Below are 18,796 nucleotides of genomic sequence, written 5' to 3'. Positions count from 1 at the left end.
CATCGAGTGGTCGATATGACTAGAAAGTGCTATAGAAATTTAGTCCATTAATTAAAAATGCAATGTAATTTTTACACATGTTCTCATTATTTTGAATTCAGTGTATCTTTAGCAATACTTTCTTTATGCAAATATACTGATAGTTTTTTGTATAAATATTTATATTTATCTATTTATACCAAATTCAAATCATTTTTAGGAGACGTTTTGCAATATTACTAATTATTATATTACAATTTATACAATTTGTACTTGTTTTTATATTTAATATTTATTTATTTATCATTTATCTTATTTAGACATTTAATTCCAAACTAAAAAAAGCTACAAATTTAAAGGAATTAAATTAAATAGATTTTTATAAATGTTTAAATAGCACTAAGTTGCAACATATGTCATCTAAAGGCATTTTACTAACAGGGACAAATCATCTGAAGTTTTAAATTATCCAATTCAGCCCAGATTATTTTGGGATGATTTATTTAATAACAACATTATCCATTCCAATCATATCACCACATCCAGATTGAGTTACAATCTTTGGAATTTACAATCAAAAACAATTTGTCCTATGATACCATTGGTAAAAAGCTGTCTATCTAAGGAGGTCTTAAGTCATTGATTGTGCAGCTTGATTTTGCAGCTTCTTGAGCATCAGAACTTCTGTCAGTGACTGATGAATGAAATGCTAAATATCTGCTTACATGTATTTATTATGAAATTGACTGTTCTTTTTTTTTATATTGGTATCAATAAACTTTCATTCAGTTGCAGAGAGTTTTGACTTGGTGCTACTCTGTATGTGTCATTTCACACCAAAATAATCTGTCACACTGAGGCTGTCATCCATTTACATGTAGCTCTGTTATCCTTTTAGACTCTCACAACCCAAATCTGCTCCTTGTAGCATGTTAGTGCTGATTTGTCAATAAGTCTGTTTGTGCATGTCAAGTAAACTGGTCGATATGCAGGTTGTCTCTACAATCACTAATGGCACATGACAAAAGGGTTTGCAATATGGTTTTCTGTCAGCCACAAGAGGCCTTGATGTTGTGAGTTGGGGGCTTGAGACATTGATATCTTTGTTGGCTCTGAACAGGGTAATATGTCACTGAAGTGTCACCTGACCGTGGCCCCCCGTGGCCTTGGCTTGTTTGATTGATAGCTGGTTTGGCCACAAGGGTATAAATGGGGACCTTTGCTCCAGGTACCTCTGCTGCTGGTAGAGATCCATTATCAGCTGTGAAATTCTTCCTGGCCATCCCCGGGCAGCTTGACTGCATGCAGCCTGGACAGTGATGGATGTGTTGCTGCTCTGGGTCGGTGTGGCACACTTCCTCCTCCCATTCTCTGTAGAGCTACTACTACTACTACTACAACTCCCTCTGCCCCAGCTTTCAAATACCGGACACCAAGCTGTGTTCCCCAGACGCAGGAAGCACAAATAGCACCGATGTCTTGATAAACTGAGAAATTAGAGTAGGGGCTTTATTACAGACAGTCTTAGATGCTCATATTTACATGATGAATGTCCTTTCTGTGCTAAATTTGTAAAATTGTCCTACATAGTGCTTTGCAAACATATTTATGCCCCTTTAACTTTTTCAAATTTTCTCACATTCTAAACACAAACTTTATTGGGATTTTTTGTGAAAGGCCAACACAAAGTATTGTGATGATACATAAATTCTAATTTACTTAATAAACAATATTTGGCAAGTGTGTGGTGTGTATTAGCATTTATCGAGCCTCAGTCAATACTTTGCAGAACACTTTGCACTACATCTAAAGCTGCAAATATTTGGGGGGGTCGTTGCCAGCTTTGCAGATCTAGTGACGGAAGTTTTTGTCCATTTGTCTTTGCAAAATAGTTTAAGCTCAGTGAAAGTGGATAGAGACCATCACTTAATGTAAATTTTCAAGTCTTGCCGCAGATTCTCAATTGGATTTAGGTCTGAAGTTTGACTAGGCCATTCTACCACATAAACATGCGTTGATCTGAACCATTCTGTTGTATTTCTGGCTTTATATTTAGGGTCATTGTTGTGGTGCAAGGTGAATCTCTGCACCAATTCCAAGCCTTTTGCAGCTTCTAACAGATTTTACATGCAGGCCAGAGATGTACACATTGGTGGAAAACTAGGGCAAAATATGAAAAAGATGTCCATTGAATTTAGCTGACATTTTTAAGTAAATGTACTTTTTGTGCAAATAATTATCACTTCTTGCCATTCTGCTGTTTACAGGGAAACACTAGAACTCTAACACGCTGATATTAGCTGGTTAATTATCCACATTGTTGCCTAGGTTAGCTAGCCTCCAGTGCTTACTGCACCAGAAGCAGAAATTTATTATGATGTTCTATTCAAGTGAAGTGTAGTCTTAGTTTTCCACCACATAACAATTTGCAATAAGGCCTAAGAAATCAGTTTTGGTCTCATCTGACCAGAGCACCTTCTACCACAAGGTTGCCGTGTCCCCTACATAGCTTAGTCAACAGCAAGCAGTATTGCATATAACTTTCTTTCAAAAATGGCTTTCTTCTGGACACTCTTCCATAATGGCCAGATTGTGGAGTGCACAATTAATAATCTCCCACCTGATCTCTGCAGCTCCTCTAGCGTTAGTGTTGGACTCTTGGGTGCTTCTTAAGGTAATGCTTTATTTGCCTTTGAAATTCGTTAATAATTTAAACCTAATTTCAAACTTCTTCACAGAACAGCTATATTCAAACTGAGATTAGATTACACACAGGTGCACTTTATTTACTGATTAAATAACCTCTTATGGCAATCACACATTTTGAAGGGGTATCAGAATAAAAGACATTAAATCCAAATATACAAAACACTTTTAGTTTTGTATTTGTAAAAACTTTAGAAAAGTCTCTATCATTATTCCTTCACAATTTTTTGCCACTTTGTTTTGTTAAATCTCCTAAAATCCCACTAAAACACATTTAAAAGTGTGTGGATATGTTTGCATGGCACCGTAATCCGAACTCTGTTTGTTCACTGAATCCAAGAGCAAATTTTCAGGCCTGAACAGACTAGAAAACATCAGCTGTTTTATAACACGTTGAACAAAAGCCCATCATTTCTCCCTAAAGGCAACAGACTAGATTCATTTTTTCCTTTAAAGACAGCCACCATATGTGACCATTCATACTTACATGCAGCTTACTATCAAACATTAAGTTAATTTCTTTGATATTTTTGAACCGTGCATTATAATCAGTCTGCTACTAGGTGGACAAGTGTAACAGACAGGGGGGTGTCTGTATGGAGGTGTCAGGGGTGTAGACAGGCAGGCGGCTGCCTGCAGGGGTGGCACTGACAGAGTTGTCGTCTGTGAGGGTGACAAGTGAAGATGTGCTCAGCCCATCAATAACAGGAAGCAGCCTGTCATGAAAGCACTCGAGATGTTAAGAGATCACCGAAAGGAAACTGAGTTCTGCTGATCAACTCAAACTTATTCATATGTCTCCATTAACCTCTGCACCCTCTATTTTTATGCAAGACAGTTCCTAGTCAGGTTATATGTAAAGTGATATGAAGGGATGAGCAGGTGTCAGTGTCAGGGTTTAGTGCTGCCCCTCCCCCACTTGTTGCTGTGCACTGCTGGTCAGCTGGCTAAAAAAAAAGACTCATATGCCTTTCCCTCGTTTACAAAACAGACAAACTGTTGTTTGGAAATATTTCTGGCCAATGATAACATGGCGAATCATGAGGTAGAACGTAAAGGAACGCCATCCATCACCCTTATTTGTTTAACGCTGTTTTGAAAGTTTGCAAGACATAGCCTGACAAACAGACATCAGCTTGTTATTCTTGTGTTATTAAGTTAAGAGCAGCAAAAAGGTATAATAATCTGCTTAAAAGGTAGGCTATAAAAATTATTGCATAATGTATTTGGTGGTTATTCTATATTTTTAAATAAGTCTATGTATCAAAATCAGGATAACAAAAAAATAGAGTTAAAGATACATTTCATAAACATTATATCATGTCATTTTTTGCTCTTAATTTTTGTTTTATTACCATAATAGTAGTTATGAATACCACGAGAATCTCATACCAGCTTATTCCTAATTTGAGTATCTGGTTCCTAATTGGGAACCAGATACTCAAATTGGGCTGCACGGTGGCGCAGTTGGTAGCACTGTTGCCTTGCAACAAGAAGGTCCTAGGTTTGATTCCCAGCTGGGGCTCTTTCTGCATGGAGTTTGCATGTTCTCCCCGTGCATGCGTGGGTTCTCACCGGGTACTCCGGCTTCCTCCCACAGTCCAAAGACATGCCTGTTAGGTTAATTGGTAACTCTAAATTGCCCTTAGGTGTATGAATGAGTGTGTGCTTGGTTGTATGTGTGTTGCCCTGCGATGGACTGGCGATCTGTCCAGTGTGTACCTCGCCTCTCGCCCACAGACTGCTGGAGTTAGGCACCAGCTCCCCCGCGACCCACTATGGAATAAGTGGTAGAAAATGACTGACTGACTGGTTCCTAATTGCACACTTTGCTTCTTTCCTCCTGGTTCCTCCCCTTTATGCTTTGTTTTGTTTGCCCTCCCCTCAGGCTCCACATTGTGCAAAGATCTCAGGTTATATCTGAGTAAATGTTTCACACCTGGCTCAGTGGACAGCCAGCTTCAGCAGGTCATCAGAGAGAACCTCTACCTCCGAGCCGTACCCTGTAAGTCTTTCTTTCTCTCTTTTGATGCTATTATTTCTCCTTATGTCTTCAGTCTTTGCCTACTGCTGGTTTATGTCCTTTAGGTTTCCTCTACATACATTTACACCTCTCAAGTGATCTGTCAGACCATTTCTGTTTAAGGCTAATATTAAACTTACTGCAACCTGGCTCATATTCATAATTTAGCCAAGCGTGTCTTTTCTGTTCATTACCGGCCTCATTAATTCTGTGACAACATATCTCCTGTTGCTGTCACGTGAATATCCTGGTGTTAATTAGTACTTAAGCATGCCGAACTGTTTTCCTCACTTCCTCATGTTGAAGCATGGTCACACTAGGTGTTTCAATTTTGTGAATTAAGCATTGCACATAAAAGGGTCAATTATATCACTAGAATATCCTAAATGTAAGTAAAAGACAAACAATTCAACCAGTTTGGACACTCAGTATTGCCACAACACTGTTTATGTTGTGTGCTACCTAGAATCCACCACCTCAGTGCTCCAGGCAGTTTGTCCAGGTGGTGCTAAATCTGAGGGTAGTTGTATGGAACAGGTTCTTCTTGTTTCGTTTTGTTTTTTATCCTGCTCAAGCGATTTCATTTTGATTATAATGAATAAAAGCATCTACAGTGGCAGCCAAAGGCAGCTAGTAGTTGTACATCTGTTGCTATCTTAATCCCCTCCATCGTGACGTCAGTGCAAATGGCTGCAGGATATAACAGCTGACTTTTCTGAGTCAAGCCTAGCGATCTAATTTTTTTAATGTAATTTTCTGCCTTGATTTGTGTTTTTAATTTTGTTGTACAAGAGTTGATGCAAAGGACACCAACCACCACTTTTCTGTGTGTGTTTGTGTGTGTGTGTGTGTGTGTGTGTGTGTGTGTGTGTGTGTGTAGTCTTAACCTTGTCGTGGGAGTGTGGCGTTGCTGTTAATCTCTCCTTTAGTCCAGGAAGTAGGTCAAATGGCACAGTCTGCCGCCGCGCCACACAACTCACCCACTGACAGAACAAAGAACAGTTCAGAACTCACAGGATGGTATAAGAGCTTCATTTTATCTCTCTCCGGACATCAAGCTGAAGTTTAATTGCAATTTTAACTGCTTTTCATCTTATTACCACGCTTTGCATCTACAAGTGGCTGCTCTGGGAGGGCGCTTGCCAAATTAACTGTGGTGCTCTCAGCTTTTTTTTTTAATAATTAAAAAGGCATGGATATGAGCGAATCAGATAAGGTCGAGCCAGAGAAGGATTTAAGAAAACAGTGCTCTGATTTTAATTATTGATTAAAAAAAATTAAAATCCCAACTAACTTCCGTCTTGGTTTATTGTTGCCAAACTTGGCAAACTTCCTCCCGTCTCTGGGCGCTTTAATTTAGAAAGAGTGACAACAAGGTAGGCTCAGCCCCATGGGTGTGTAATCCCCTGATCTTCTGAAGATGACACAGTAAGATGCTGTTTTTCTCATGCTGACACCGGCACACCCGTGTGAGCCTGATACCCACACGGCTCTGGCAGCATCACTATTCCAGACTATAGAGCCTTTTCTTTCCCGTATTGTTTTTTTCCCTTGAATGAGGCAGCTGTGTTTAACAGGAGCGAAAAGCTGAGGAGTTCTCATCAGTGGCTCATTGTGGCCCCCTTCAGGACCATAAGTATGTTCCTGCTTTCTTCCTTGACTTGTCATTGTAGGTTTTGTTATGTGGTTCAATTCTAGGTTTTAAAATAGTATTTATAGTAAGGAAGCAAAGTGTTTAGGCCATCGGATTATATCTTTTTTTATTTCAGATTTTTTTGTTAGGTGCTTTATCTCTCTGTGTAAATGTGGCTTCATGCTGCTTTGCTATTTTACAGCAATTCAGGCGTCAAGCTCTTTTGATGAGACAATATTCTCCGATATTGAAGTTGCCACTGATGCAAGAAATAACATAGGCTCATTTGGGAGGGCAGCTCGTAAAAATGGAAATGAACGACAGAATTAAGTAAATGCATGCTCTGGAGTATCAATAATCTACAGAGAGGTATTAAATTAAAAGCTAATGTCTATCACAGCCAAAGTGAAGAGGGCATGAGGGCGGTCTAATGGACTTGTGTGCTCATGCTGAGGCAGACAGAATGGTACTGTGCACTGGGAGTCGGACTGGTTAGCAATATGTAGGTCTACCGTATTATGGGTAATACAGATTTAAAGTTACACTATTGCTGTGCTATCTCTTTTTACTATTGCTGTAAAAAGAGAAATATTTTATGACTCAAAGTTATGGGCAATCATTTGGTGGAAATTAAAGAAGCACCACACATCTCTCTTGTTAAGGTAAAACTGCTGTTGGCTGTTGGCAAGGTACAAGCAGCAGGTCTGTTAGGCATCCAAACTAGGCAACTGAGCCAATAGCTTGACAAATAAATACTAGTTATGGTAAAAATCTGACTTTGTGAACACTTTTATGGTCTCAGGAGATGCTCAGTGAGGCATGCTCAAATCACGCAATAAAAAACCACCATGCAGAAGTCAGACCAAAACAATTAATTCTTTGGAAGTTTAAACATTTAAAACTGCTTCACTTTTTGCTTTTTTGCATCCAGATATTTTCACAGGTTTGTTCTACAATGGTTGAGTACACAGAGTAGAGAGAAGCTATGTTTTTGCTTATTTTGTTGCATTTAATGTTTAATCATTGGGTCTTGATTACCTAAGTTAATGCGTATAGCCCAGATCTCCGTCGTCGTCATCGTCATCTTCCACTTTATCCGGGACCGGGTCGCGGGGGCAGCAGACTCAACAGAGACGCCCAGACGTCCCTTTCTCCAGACACCTCCTCCAGTTCCTCCAGGGGGAGCCCAAGGCGTTCCCAGACCAGCCGAGAGACATAGTCCCTCCAGCGTGTCGTGGGCCATCCCCTGGGCCTCCTCCCGGTGGGACGTGCCTGGAACACCTCCCGAGGAAGGCGTCCAGGAGGCATCCGGTATAGATGCCCGAGCCACCTCAACTGGCTCCTCTCGATGTGGAGGAGCAGCGGCTCTACTCCGAGCCCCTCCCGAATGGCCGAGCTCCTCACCCTATCTCTAAGGGAGTGCCCGGCCACCCTACGGAGGAAGCTCATTTCAGCCGCTTGTATCCGGGATCTCGTTCTTTCGGTCATGACCCAAAGTTCATGGCCATAAGTGAGGGTAGGAACGTAGACCGACCAGTAAATTGAGAGCTTTGCTTTTCGGCTCCGCTCTCTCTTCACCACAACGGACCGGCACAGTGCCCCCATTACTGCGGCAGCCGCACCGATCCGTCTGTCGATCTCGCGTTCCATTCTTCCCTCACTCGTGAACAAGACCCCGAGATTCTTGAACTCCTCCACTTGAGGCAGGAACTCCCCTCCAACCTGAAGAGGACAGTCACCCTTTTCCGGTCGAGTACCATGGCCTCTGATTTGGAGGAGCTGATCCTCATCCCAGCCGCTTCACACTCGGCTGCGAACCGCCACAGCGCATGCTGTAGGTCTTGGCTAGAGGGGGCCAGCAGGACCACGTCATCTGCAAAAAGAAGAGACGAAATCCACTGGTCCCCAAACCCGACCCCCTCCGGCCCTTGGCTGCGTCTAGAAATCCTGTCCATAAAAGTTATGAACAGGACCGGTGACAAAGGGCAGCCCTGCCGGAGTCCAACATGCACTGGGAACAGGTCCGACTTAGTGCCAGCAATGCGGACCAAACTCCTGCTCCGCTCGTACAGGGACCGGATGGCCCCTAGTAAAGGGCCCCCGATTCCATACTCCTGGAGCACCCCCCACAGGGCATCACGAGGGACAAAGTCGAATGCCTTCTCCAGGTCCACAAAACACATGTGGACCGGTTGGGCAAACTCCTATGAACCCTCGAGCACCTTGTAGAGGGTGTAGAGCTGGTCCAGTGTTCCACGGCCGGGACGAAAACCACACTGCTCCTCCTGAAGCCGAGGTTCGACTATCGGTCGGACTCTCCCCAGATCTAATCCCCAGATCTAATCAATTGCTAATATGGTCATATAAATATATGCATATATTTATTAAACAGCAAGGCCTTTAAGAAAATCTAGTCTGTCTTTAGTGAATTATTTTGAAAATAAAGATGTGCTCTTTCAGTGTCCTGTTGGTGCAGGGTGATCTGTGTAGAATGACTCCAACCTCTGATTGGCTCCGGGATCTGACAAAAATAGAATTGGGTCAAATTCTTCTGAATTTTTCTGGATGGCCGCCTTGTGCCGCGCCATGCTGCCCTTTGGAGCCAGTGTAATTGTTGTTATTGAGTTGTACCATGGCAGAGCGGAGTGGGGACGGACGCTGTGTAAATTGTGGGTAAGAGCCGGTCCTTTAAAGTTAATGACCGGTGCCGGCTCCTGATTGGGAGCTGAGGTTTTTTTTCCACTTCTCTCTCACTTTTTTCTCTTCAAACTGCATGTGACCGGTCAATATGTGTGTCGTCATCTCTGTCTGCAGCACTCGCACAGGGGTGGAGGTCAGCAGTTATAAACATTGTGCGAAGTTTTGAAAACTTCTAAATCTAGGGGTGTTTCTTCTGTATTTTTAAGTCTGTTAGTCAAAATTGAAATATCAATGATTGAAAGGTATAGATAACATCATTCCTGTAAAATTAAAAATATTATTTCAGCATCAATTGGAATCATTGATTTTTTCAGTTTAAATACAACAATTACACCTATTTTTACATAAATTGTTTGTGTAAATACCAAGGAAATGTGGCAGTCTTATTGAAAGGTATCACAGAGTAAGAATCTCATTCCTGGTCATGGCTCGACATGTGCAAACTGAGCTACAGTTAAGAGTAGATTAAACCTCTTTGTCTCTTCATTCATACTGTTTTGTTTCGGGTTTCGGCTCTGCAAATCTCACGTTACCCTTTTTTTTTTTCAACTTTCCCATCCATTCTTTTATAATCACACTTTGCATTTGCACATGTGCCCTTGGATGATTCAGAGCCAAGACATGGTCTCAAGGCTGACTGCGTCTTCATCTCCTCCATGAAAGACTTTTCTAATTGTCTGACTCTGAGATAAGGAGCATCATCATTCAACTTGTTCTAATGCACCCCCTCAAGCATGTCTGCCAGGCCGTCTGTGGCCTTTTAGACTCCATAGTGTCCGTTGTTTTTGCTATTTGTGCGCGTCTGATCCTGACGGACAGAGCTCTCTGGGTGTTGATACAGAGTTCTGTGTAATTACCTCTTCAATCCCTCTCTCATCCATGTTGCAAGGGATCAGTGTGTGTGGTGCCTACAGGGACAGTCAGGGAAGAAGAAGATGTCAATAATCCATTCTGTCTCCCTGCTGACATGTCATATATATAACTCCAAGGAGGGTGTATAGTTAATGATTCCCTGTCTTGCACCATATCAGCTGGAGAGATACTGTGTGTCCTGAGGGAACAAGAAGAATTACACACGTTATGTGACAGTTTGTTATCAGGTCTTTAATTAGACACAAGATTTTTTTTTTGTGGAGGTTGTTCAAATTTGAGCTGCGCACACATAGAGAAGAAAGGATATTTTTAGAAACAAGAATGCATGAAAACAAGGTGCAAGAACACACATAAACTTGCATGCACTATGCTATCCCAGCTACATGAAAGCAGATAAAACAAGAGGTTTCATTGCACTACTGTGCCCTGAAATTGTATTAATAACCCTTGATTTTTCTCATGCTTTTCATGTATTTTGCATGCTCAGTGTGAGGGATTGCTGCAAAGTTGTCAACTCAATCCAATCAACTGCCCACTGTCGCCACATGCTCATCCAGGAGGAGTGATTGGGGCAAGTCAATGACTTGATGCAGTCAACTGGTTTTCCTTAGATAGAAAACTTTTTAACATTTTCCATTATAAACTGAAGTTGTCTGCCCTGTTTTTTAACTAAGACCAAATTGATGCATGTAATTGACTTTAAATCTGTCTGTATGACAGGACTCAGTTTACTTATATGTAGCATTTGTAACGTTTTTATTTGATATTTGTTGCAAGTTGGCACTATATAAAAATGAAATTGAATTAAATAAAATTAGAATTTGGGTGTTTGGTGGACACAAAAACACATAATTGTAAAGCAGAAGTAAAAGGATACATGATTTTGAATATTTTCTATAAATAAAAGCTGCAATAATACCTGCGAGTCTTTAGGGGAATGTCTGCACCTGCTTTGCAGGCCTGGAGACTGAAGTTTCAGTTAGATTCGGATGGAGAACATCTGTGGATCAGTTTTCGAGTCTTGGCCTGCACTTTGACTGCGACATTCTAACACATAATTATACTTTCATCTCAACTATGTCACTGTTGCTCTGGGTGTATGTTTATGGTTGTTGTTCTACCCCAGTTTCAAGTCTTTTGCAGCCTCTGACAGGTTTCTTTCCAATGTCGCCCTACATTTAGCTCCATCCGTCTTCCCATCAACTCTGCCCAACTTCCCTGTCCCCGCTGAAGAGCAGCTCTCCCACACAATGATGCTGCCACCACCATGTTTCGTTGTGGGGTTGGGGTGCTCATGGTGATGTGAAGTGTAATATTTCTACCACACAATTTTACATAAAGGCCAAAAAGTTCCATTTTGGTCTCATTGACCACATGGACTTCATGGCTGTTGGCAAATTACGCACAGGACTTCTTATGGCTTTCTTTTACCCGTGGCTTTCTCTTTGCCACTCTTCCATAAAGGTCAGTTTTGTGGAGTTAATGATTAATACTAGACAGATTCTCCTACCTGAGCAGTGGTTCGCTTCAACTCCTCCAGAGTTATCATAGGCCTCTTTGCTGCTTCTTTAATCAAAGCTATCCTTGTTCAACTGTTATTTTAGGTACACATCCGTGTCTTGGCAGCTTTGCAGTTGTGCTATTATCCTCTTATAACAGTTGTATTTTCACAGAGAATATGAAGTGTTTTTACAAATCAGGTGACTTCTGAAGGCTGTGGGTTGCACTGGATTTTTTTTGGGATATCAGAGTATATGGGCCTGAAAAGCAACCTTTTAGAATTTCATTTTAATCCTGTATCCTTTATTCTCCACTTACTTTTATTTGTAAATCATCTAAAATCCCTCTGAAATAAATTCAAGTTTATAGACGAAAGGTAAGAAATTGTGGAAATGTTCAAGGGGTATGAATTGTTTTGCAAGGCATTGTAAATGGAAGAAAATACCCTAAAATCAAAGCACTGGACAACTTAACTCAGACTTGTGGAAATTTTGGCGAGACACAGGCTACAAGTACAGGGCTTACCGCTGGCAGAAGACCAGAGGGCAGACAGCCAGAGCAGATTGCAAAGTAAATACACTCTGTGCTGCAGAGGGAACAGGGTAGGGTGATGGAGGACCTGTCCAGTGTTTGGTGTCTCCTCCTGTGTGGCTACCTGTGAGAGTTGGCTGCAGTGTGTAAAAGCCCTCATTTTGTTTGTTTCCTGTCTTAAGCGTGTTTTTATGTGTATGTGGATACTCAGGGCAGTCCTGCATGTGTCATTGTAGCTGCGAGAGCTGCTCCCAGGACAGCAGTGCATTAATCACAGGTTTTATAGGGTAGCTGGGTGTGACTTCATCCTGCTGGCCCCACACACAGAGACATCACATGTGGTCCTCCCGGGAAGGACGGAGATTTGTCTTTACTTTGAAGTGATTCTGTCTTAAGGAACGACTGGACATGTTTCAAGGTCAGGATGGGTGCTTTCCCCTTCAATTTGCTAATTAAAACCACTCCAGTAGCTTAATGGGATAAATGTGATATATTTCACACCACATGCTTGTGCTTGCATACAGCTGTGTGTAGATCTGCAGTATGAGTTGAAATAAAGCACATAAGTGATCCTGTATTGTGCAGGATGCTTCACCCTCACTGCTTTCTTCCAGGCCAAGGTCAATGTGAATTAATTATGATGACAGATCGTTGATCATCTAAGTGCTCCACCTTTGCAATGGTGACAGAAACACTTTAAGACTTTGCCAGTGTCTCATTAATATTTGATCCACATCTTATTGATCTGTTCATTATAATGAGGCCTTGGTAAACATCGGCTTTTATCAAACAAAAGGGCAAAGTTTGGTTTGATAGTGGATGCTCTGTTGACAAAATGACAATGCTGAGTCTAAATAATCCCATTTTTATTTAAATGAGTGTAATTTTTACATTTTGCGTCATTTGTCAAAGCTTGATTATTTATAGTTTGCTGATCTGCAGTTTGTCTAAACACTGAGCTCAGATGGATGACCCTTGATTGGAGGAGAGGGCTTTTATTATCCAATACATCACCCATGTCACAGCTGACTTTATATGTGGCCTCATCACTCTGATGTTTGACATCGTCTCCTTTATCACAGGTACAACCAGACAGCCCAGAGATGCGGAAATCTCAGGGGTAGATTACAATTTTGTCTCAATTGAGGAGTTTTTCTCCTTGGAAGAGTCCGGAGCACTGCTTGAGAGTGGAAAATTCAAAGGTGAGGTTAAACTAATCGGAAATTGTCTTTTTGCAACAAGATTCTCTTTAAACATTATAGGGATTCAGATGCAGAGCAAATATAACCTAAGTATTTGAAACTGTAAGATAGCAAATAAAATGAAATGACTTGATCTTTTAGTAAAACCTCATTTAAATTAATAAAACATTTAGTCAAAATATTAGTTAGGACTAAATGAGCACAGTATTTTGCAGAGTTGATTTCTCCTGTACCAAATTTATCTGAATTTGTGTTATATTAATGTGCCCCTATGGCATTAAAACTGTTGTTACTAACCACACAGTACACACCATTGGTAACCAACAGGCAGACTGAATTTACAGGACATTTGTTTATTTTTTTGTATTGATTTTAATTAAATCTTGCAATCTTTTGCAGTTAAGTACACCTGTTATCATTAGACTCCAAATTAAGCCACTTAAAATTCATGTCACGATTGTGTGTTGGTCAGCACTTGTCGCTTCATAACTAGATAACCCTTGGAATTAGACTTCCTTTCTTAAGATAAATATATTTATTGGCACATCAAAGTATGAATTGTAAGTAGTTGGCAGTTACATAGTATTTTTTTTACCCTTCAAAAACATGTTTTTGCACATATGTTTTCTTTGATTAGTTTGATCACGTAACACTCTGCTCAGTGTGTATATGAGAATGATCAAGTGGAGTTCAGTAGTTTGCCTAAAAAACATGTATTTCTTGACGTGCCTAGGTATTGAAGGGCATCTTCCCTCAATCATTGAAGTCTGCTTAATAATTACTTTTAATCCTTTAGAGCAACAGAATATACATCATTGTTACTGTTTCCTCACACTATTTGATGCAATGTGAGAAGATGGAGCTGCTTGATTGTTATGTCATAGCAACAAGATACGTCATTACCAGACTGTATAAAACTAAGAGGTTTTAGTTATTGATCATGTGGTTTATCATTGCCTGTGACCAGCCGCTTGCCACAAATCATTAATTTTTAGCAATGCAATCAGTGTAATAGAAATCTGAATTAACTGTAAAGTAAAAGATGCAACACTGGTGGGTTCATATCCAAAAATAATTGCCAGTCAAAGTATTTCTTAAGTTGTTTTTTACAATAAAATTGTGATTTAGTTTAATAGGATGCTATTATTAATAGAAACATGATGTGTGTGCAAGATATGTTGGAAACTTGATTACTACTAATAAAAGTTATTTAAATTGGAGGACACTCCAAGAAAAACGAATCATGTTGTTCAAATATCTGAATTACCCCCGGCCTATCCCCTCTAACCTTATCCCTATCTATACTTTTTTTTTTACATATTTACTTGCAACAAATACATTTAAAACTGTAAAAAAAAAAATTGATTTACAAAGTCAGCAATTGCCACCAAGTCAAAATCCACTCCTTGTATATTTCTGACCTCAGCTCCCATCTCCATTCTCCCGTAAGAGTACTGCCTCTGGTTAAAAAGCCCACATACATTAGCATCCATAATTTATGAGTTTAATGGGACCAATAAATGTCATCCTCACCTGCCTCACATCTGACATTGACATGCACATTGCTATCAGTGTCAGCACTATCAGCAGAGCTGTGCATGCTGTAGCCTGCAGAAGCTGCAGTAAACGGTGACGGCTGGTGACCTTGCTGTTTAGTTCTCTAATCTAATATTGCCCCTCAACCCATTTGTGTCCCTATCAGCCAAAAGGGAGGAAGGTGGGGGTGGCACGGATAATGTCATTTTGTTTTTAGAAGAGGCAGCAGATGGCTATAACAAAAACAGTGTATGATCCCAGGGGGTACATAATGTACATACAGGCATGGGTGGCCTATTCTGTAAGTGTCCATAACTGCATAAGACTACTATGTCTCATGGATTCAAACCATGCTGAAAGAAATGACGTTATTTTACGGTATGTGTTATTCCAGTTCCTTTTTTCTTAACTTGGCTTGATTTACAATAATAGTTATGATTTGGGAACTTCTGTTCAAAACGAATGTATATTCCTCCCCTAAATGTATATTGTATTACAGATTTATGTGCTTGCTTCATGTTTTAAAGCTATGTTATCTTGTTCTGCCCTTATTTATTTCAGGGAATTACTACGGCACACCTCGGCCTGTTCACATAGGTCCAGAGAGTCCCCCCATCACCTACCAGGAACACCGTAACCTGCTCAGAAACTTCCGCACACGCAGCAAATCCCTCAGCAACCTGGAAAAGGCTGCAGACGAAGGCATAAACAGTGAGGACGACTTAGGCAAGTGTTGTAGAACTAAATTATGCCATAAATAGAAGTGTCGAACATAAATGCTATCTAGTGTCTCACTTTGCAAAATTTAAAAAAGTAGCATTTTAGTGTTCAGAGCTCAAGGTATAAAAGTGAAATAGTTAGATATTGTTTAGTAGTAAAAGATACTGTTTGTTGCCAAGCTCTGCACAATATCCAGTTTCCCTCTATCTATAGCTGAGTCTCTGATCCCCAAATTAATCAATCATTAGCACAATTAGTATGCTGAAAACTCTCATTGGAGCTGTGGCCTCATTGATTGCTGGATCACCTCCAAAGGAAGGTCGTTTTGTCTTAGGAGCCCTAAAACAAGCGCAGACTAAGCAGATAGGCAAGCATAAAAACTGGGAGCCAAAGGAAGAGAAAAAACAGCCCAGTTTACTATAATTATGTTAGATGAAAAAAACTGGTCTTAAAATAGATAAACTTCAAATCCGTTGATCCTCTGTTTTTTCACATACACCTCATTTACTTTCTGATCAGTGAGACTGTACAAATGTACGTTTTGTCATTTTACCACAAACTTCAATGCATTTTATTGGTATTTTATGTGACTGACCAATGCAAATTAGGATTCATGGTCTTATTTCTTTATTTATTGTTTGACAAATGAAAATTCAAAAGGTGTTGCATGTGTTTGCATCCAGCCCCATTTACTCTAATACCCCTTAATAAGATCTTGTGCAACTAACTGTCTCCAGGTATCATCTGATGATTGAATACAATCCACTTGTGTTTAACTTAACCTCAGTATGAATAGACCTGCTCTGTGAATGCTACTCTGGAAGAGCTGCAGCTATCCATAGCTCAGGTGAAAGAATTTGTAGACAGCAGACCCATTAGTCATACACTCTGTAAAATTAACCTTTATGGAAGAGGTGCATAAAGAAAGCTCTAGATGAAAGAAAGCCAGATAAAGTCTTGTTTGCAGTTTGCAACAAGCCATGAAGGTAACACATCAAACATTGGCAAGTAGTTGCTCTGGTCAGATGAGACCAAAACTGAAAAATCAGCCAATTACTCGTACTCGTACTTGTCGTCTTCCGCTTATCCAGGACCGGGTCACGGGGGCAGCAGACTCAGCAGAGACACCCAGACGTCCCTCTCCCCAGACACCTCCTCCAGCTCCTCCGGGGGGAGCCCAAGGCGTTCCTAGGTCAGCCGAGAGACATAGTACCTCCAGCGTGTCCTGGGCCGTCCCCTGGGCCTCCTCTCGGTGGGACGTGCCTGGAACACCTCCCGAGGAAGGCGTCTCGCAATCAGAAGGTTGTGGGTTCGATTCTAGCTTCCCCCCTCTGTATGTCAATGTGCCCCTGGGCAAGGCACTTAACCTCAAGTTGCCTACCGATCTGTGTATCGGTGTATGAATGTGTGAGCGCGATTGGGTGAATGTGGCTCTAGTGTAAAGCACTTTGAGCGGTCTGTATGACTGGAAAAGCGCTATATATAGTCTGTTTACCATTTCATTTAACTGGCTCCTCTCAATATGGAGGAGCAGCTGGTCTACTCCGGGCCACTCCTGGATGGCCGAGCTCCTCACCCTATCTCTAAGGGAGTCCCTGGCCACCCTACGGAGGAAGCTCATTTCAGCCGCTTGTATCCGGGATCTTGTTCTTTCGGTCCTGACCCAAAGTTTATGGCCATAGGTGAGGGTAGGAACGTAGACCGACCGGTAAATCGAGAGCTTCGCTTTTCGGCTCAGCTCTCTCTTCACCACAACGGACCGGCACAGCGCCCCCATTACTGTGGCAGCTGCACTGATCCGTCTGTCGATCTCCCACTCCATTCCTCCTTCACTCGTGAACAAGACCCCGAGATACTTAAACTCCTCCACTTGAGGCAGGAACTCCCCTCCAACCTGAAGAGGACAGTCACCCTTTTCCGGTCGAGTACCATGGCCTCTGATTTGGAGGAGCTGATCCTCATCCCAGCTGCTTCACATTCGGGTGCGAACCACCCCAGCGCGTGCTGTAGGTCTTGGCTAGAGGGGGCCAGCAGGACCACGTCATCTGCAAAAAGAAGAGACGAAATCCACTGGTCCCCAAACCAGACCCCCTCCGGCCCTTGGCTGCGTCTAGAAATCCTGTCCATAAAAGTTATGAACAGGACCGGTGACAAAGGGCAGCCCTGCCGGAGTCCAACATGCACCGGGAACAGGTCCGACTTAGTGCCGGCAATGCGAACCAATCTCCTGCTCCGCTTGTACAGAGATCGGATGGCCCCTAGTAAAGGGCCCCCGATTCCATACTCCTGGAGCACAGGGCATCACGAGGGACACAGTCGAATGATTTCTCCAGGTCCACAAAACACATGTGGACCGACCGGTTGGGCAAACTCCCATGAACCCTCGAGTACCTTGTAGAGGGTATAGAGCTGGTCCAGTGTTCCACGGCCGGGACAAAAACCACACTGCCCCTCCTGAAGCCGGGGTTCGACTATCGGGCAGACTCTCCTCTCCAATACCCTGGCGTAGGCCTTACCAGGGAGGCTGAGGACTGTGATCCCTGTAGTTGGAACAAACCCTCTGGTCACCCTTCTTATGAAGGGGGACCACCACCCCAGTCTGCCAGTCCAGAGGCACTGTCCCCAACCACCACGCAATGTTGAAGAGGCGTGTCAACCATGAGAGCCCCACAACATCCAGAGATTTGAGGTACTCAGGGCGGATCTCATCCACCCCTGAAGCCCTGCCACCGCGGAACTTTTTAACCACCTCGGTGACTTCAGCCTGGGTGAAAGAGTCCAACCCCGAGTCCCCAGCCTCTGTTTCCACCAGGGAATGCGTGATGGCGGGATTGAGGAGATCCTCAAAGTACTCCTTCCACCGCCCGATAATGTCCCCAGTTGAGGTAAGCAGCCTCCCACCCCCACTGTAAACAGTGCTTCCCCTTCCTGAGGCGCCGGATGGTTTGCCAGAATCGCTTCGAGGCCAACCGGTAGTCCTTCTCCATGGCCTCATCGAACTCCTCCCAGGCCCGAGTTTTTGCCTCTGCCACAGCCCGGGCCACAGCACATTTAGCCTCACGGTACCCGTCAGCCACCTCGGAGGTCCCACAAGCCAACCACAGCCAATAGGACTCCTTCTTCATCTTGACAGCGTCCCTTACTGCTGGTGTCCACCACCGGGTTCAGGGATTGCCGCCGCGACAGGCACTGCAGACCTTACGGCCGCAGCTACGGGCAGCAGCATTGACAATAGATGTGGAGAACATGGTCCACTCGGATTCTATGTCTCCAACATCCCCCGGTATCTGGTCAAAGCTCTCCCGGAGGTGGGAGTTGAATACATTACTGGTCGAGGGCTCCGCCAGACGTTCCCAGCAGACCCCTCACTATGCGCTTGGGCCTGCCAAGTCT

The 18,796-nt window shown here is 42.5% G+C and overlaps 1 protein-coding gene across 1 annotated transcript in view; it reads left to right on the top strand.

Annotated features, from left to right (window-relative positions):
* LOC124869051 (membrane-associated guanylate kinase, WW and PDZ domain-containing protein 3-like) overlaps positions 1-16,151 on the top strand; it is a 41,045-nt gene extending 24,894 nt beyond the window's left edge. Inside the window, exons 3-6 of the mRNA XM_047366762.1 lie at positions 4,574-4,690; positions 13,028-13,147; positions 15,245-15,409; positions 16,141-16,151. Of these exons, the coding sequence (XP_047222718.1) occupies positions 4,574-4,690; positions 13,028-13,147; positions 15,245-15,409; positions 16,141-16,151 (413 nt within the window). The remainder of the gene's footprint in view (positions 1-4,573; positions 4,691-13,027; positions 13,148-15,244; positions 15,410-16,140) is intronic.
* Positions 16,152-18,796: the final 2,645 nt, after the last annotated feature.

Source organism: Girardinichthys multiradiatus, chromosome 1 (assembly GCF_021462225.1).
Source record: "Girardinichthys multiradiatus isolate DD_20200921_A chromosome 1, DD_fGirMul_XY1, whole genome shotgun sequence".
Lineage (NCBI taxonomy): Eukaryota > Metazoa > Chordata > Actinopteri > Cyprinodontiformes > Goodeidae > Girardinichthys > Girardinichthys multiradiatus.
The sequence above is the reverse complement of the archived record's forward strand: the minus strand, read 5'-3'. Positions and strand labels throughout refer to the sequence as shown.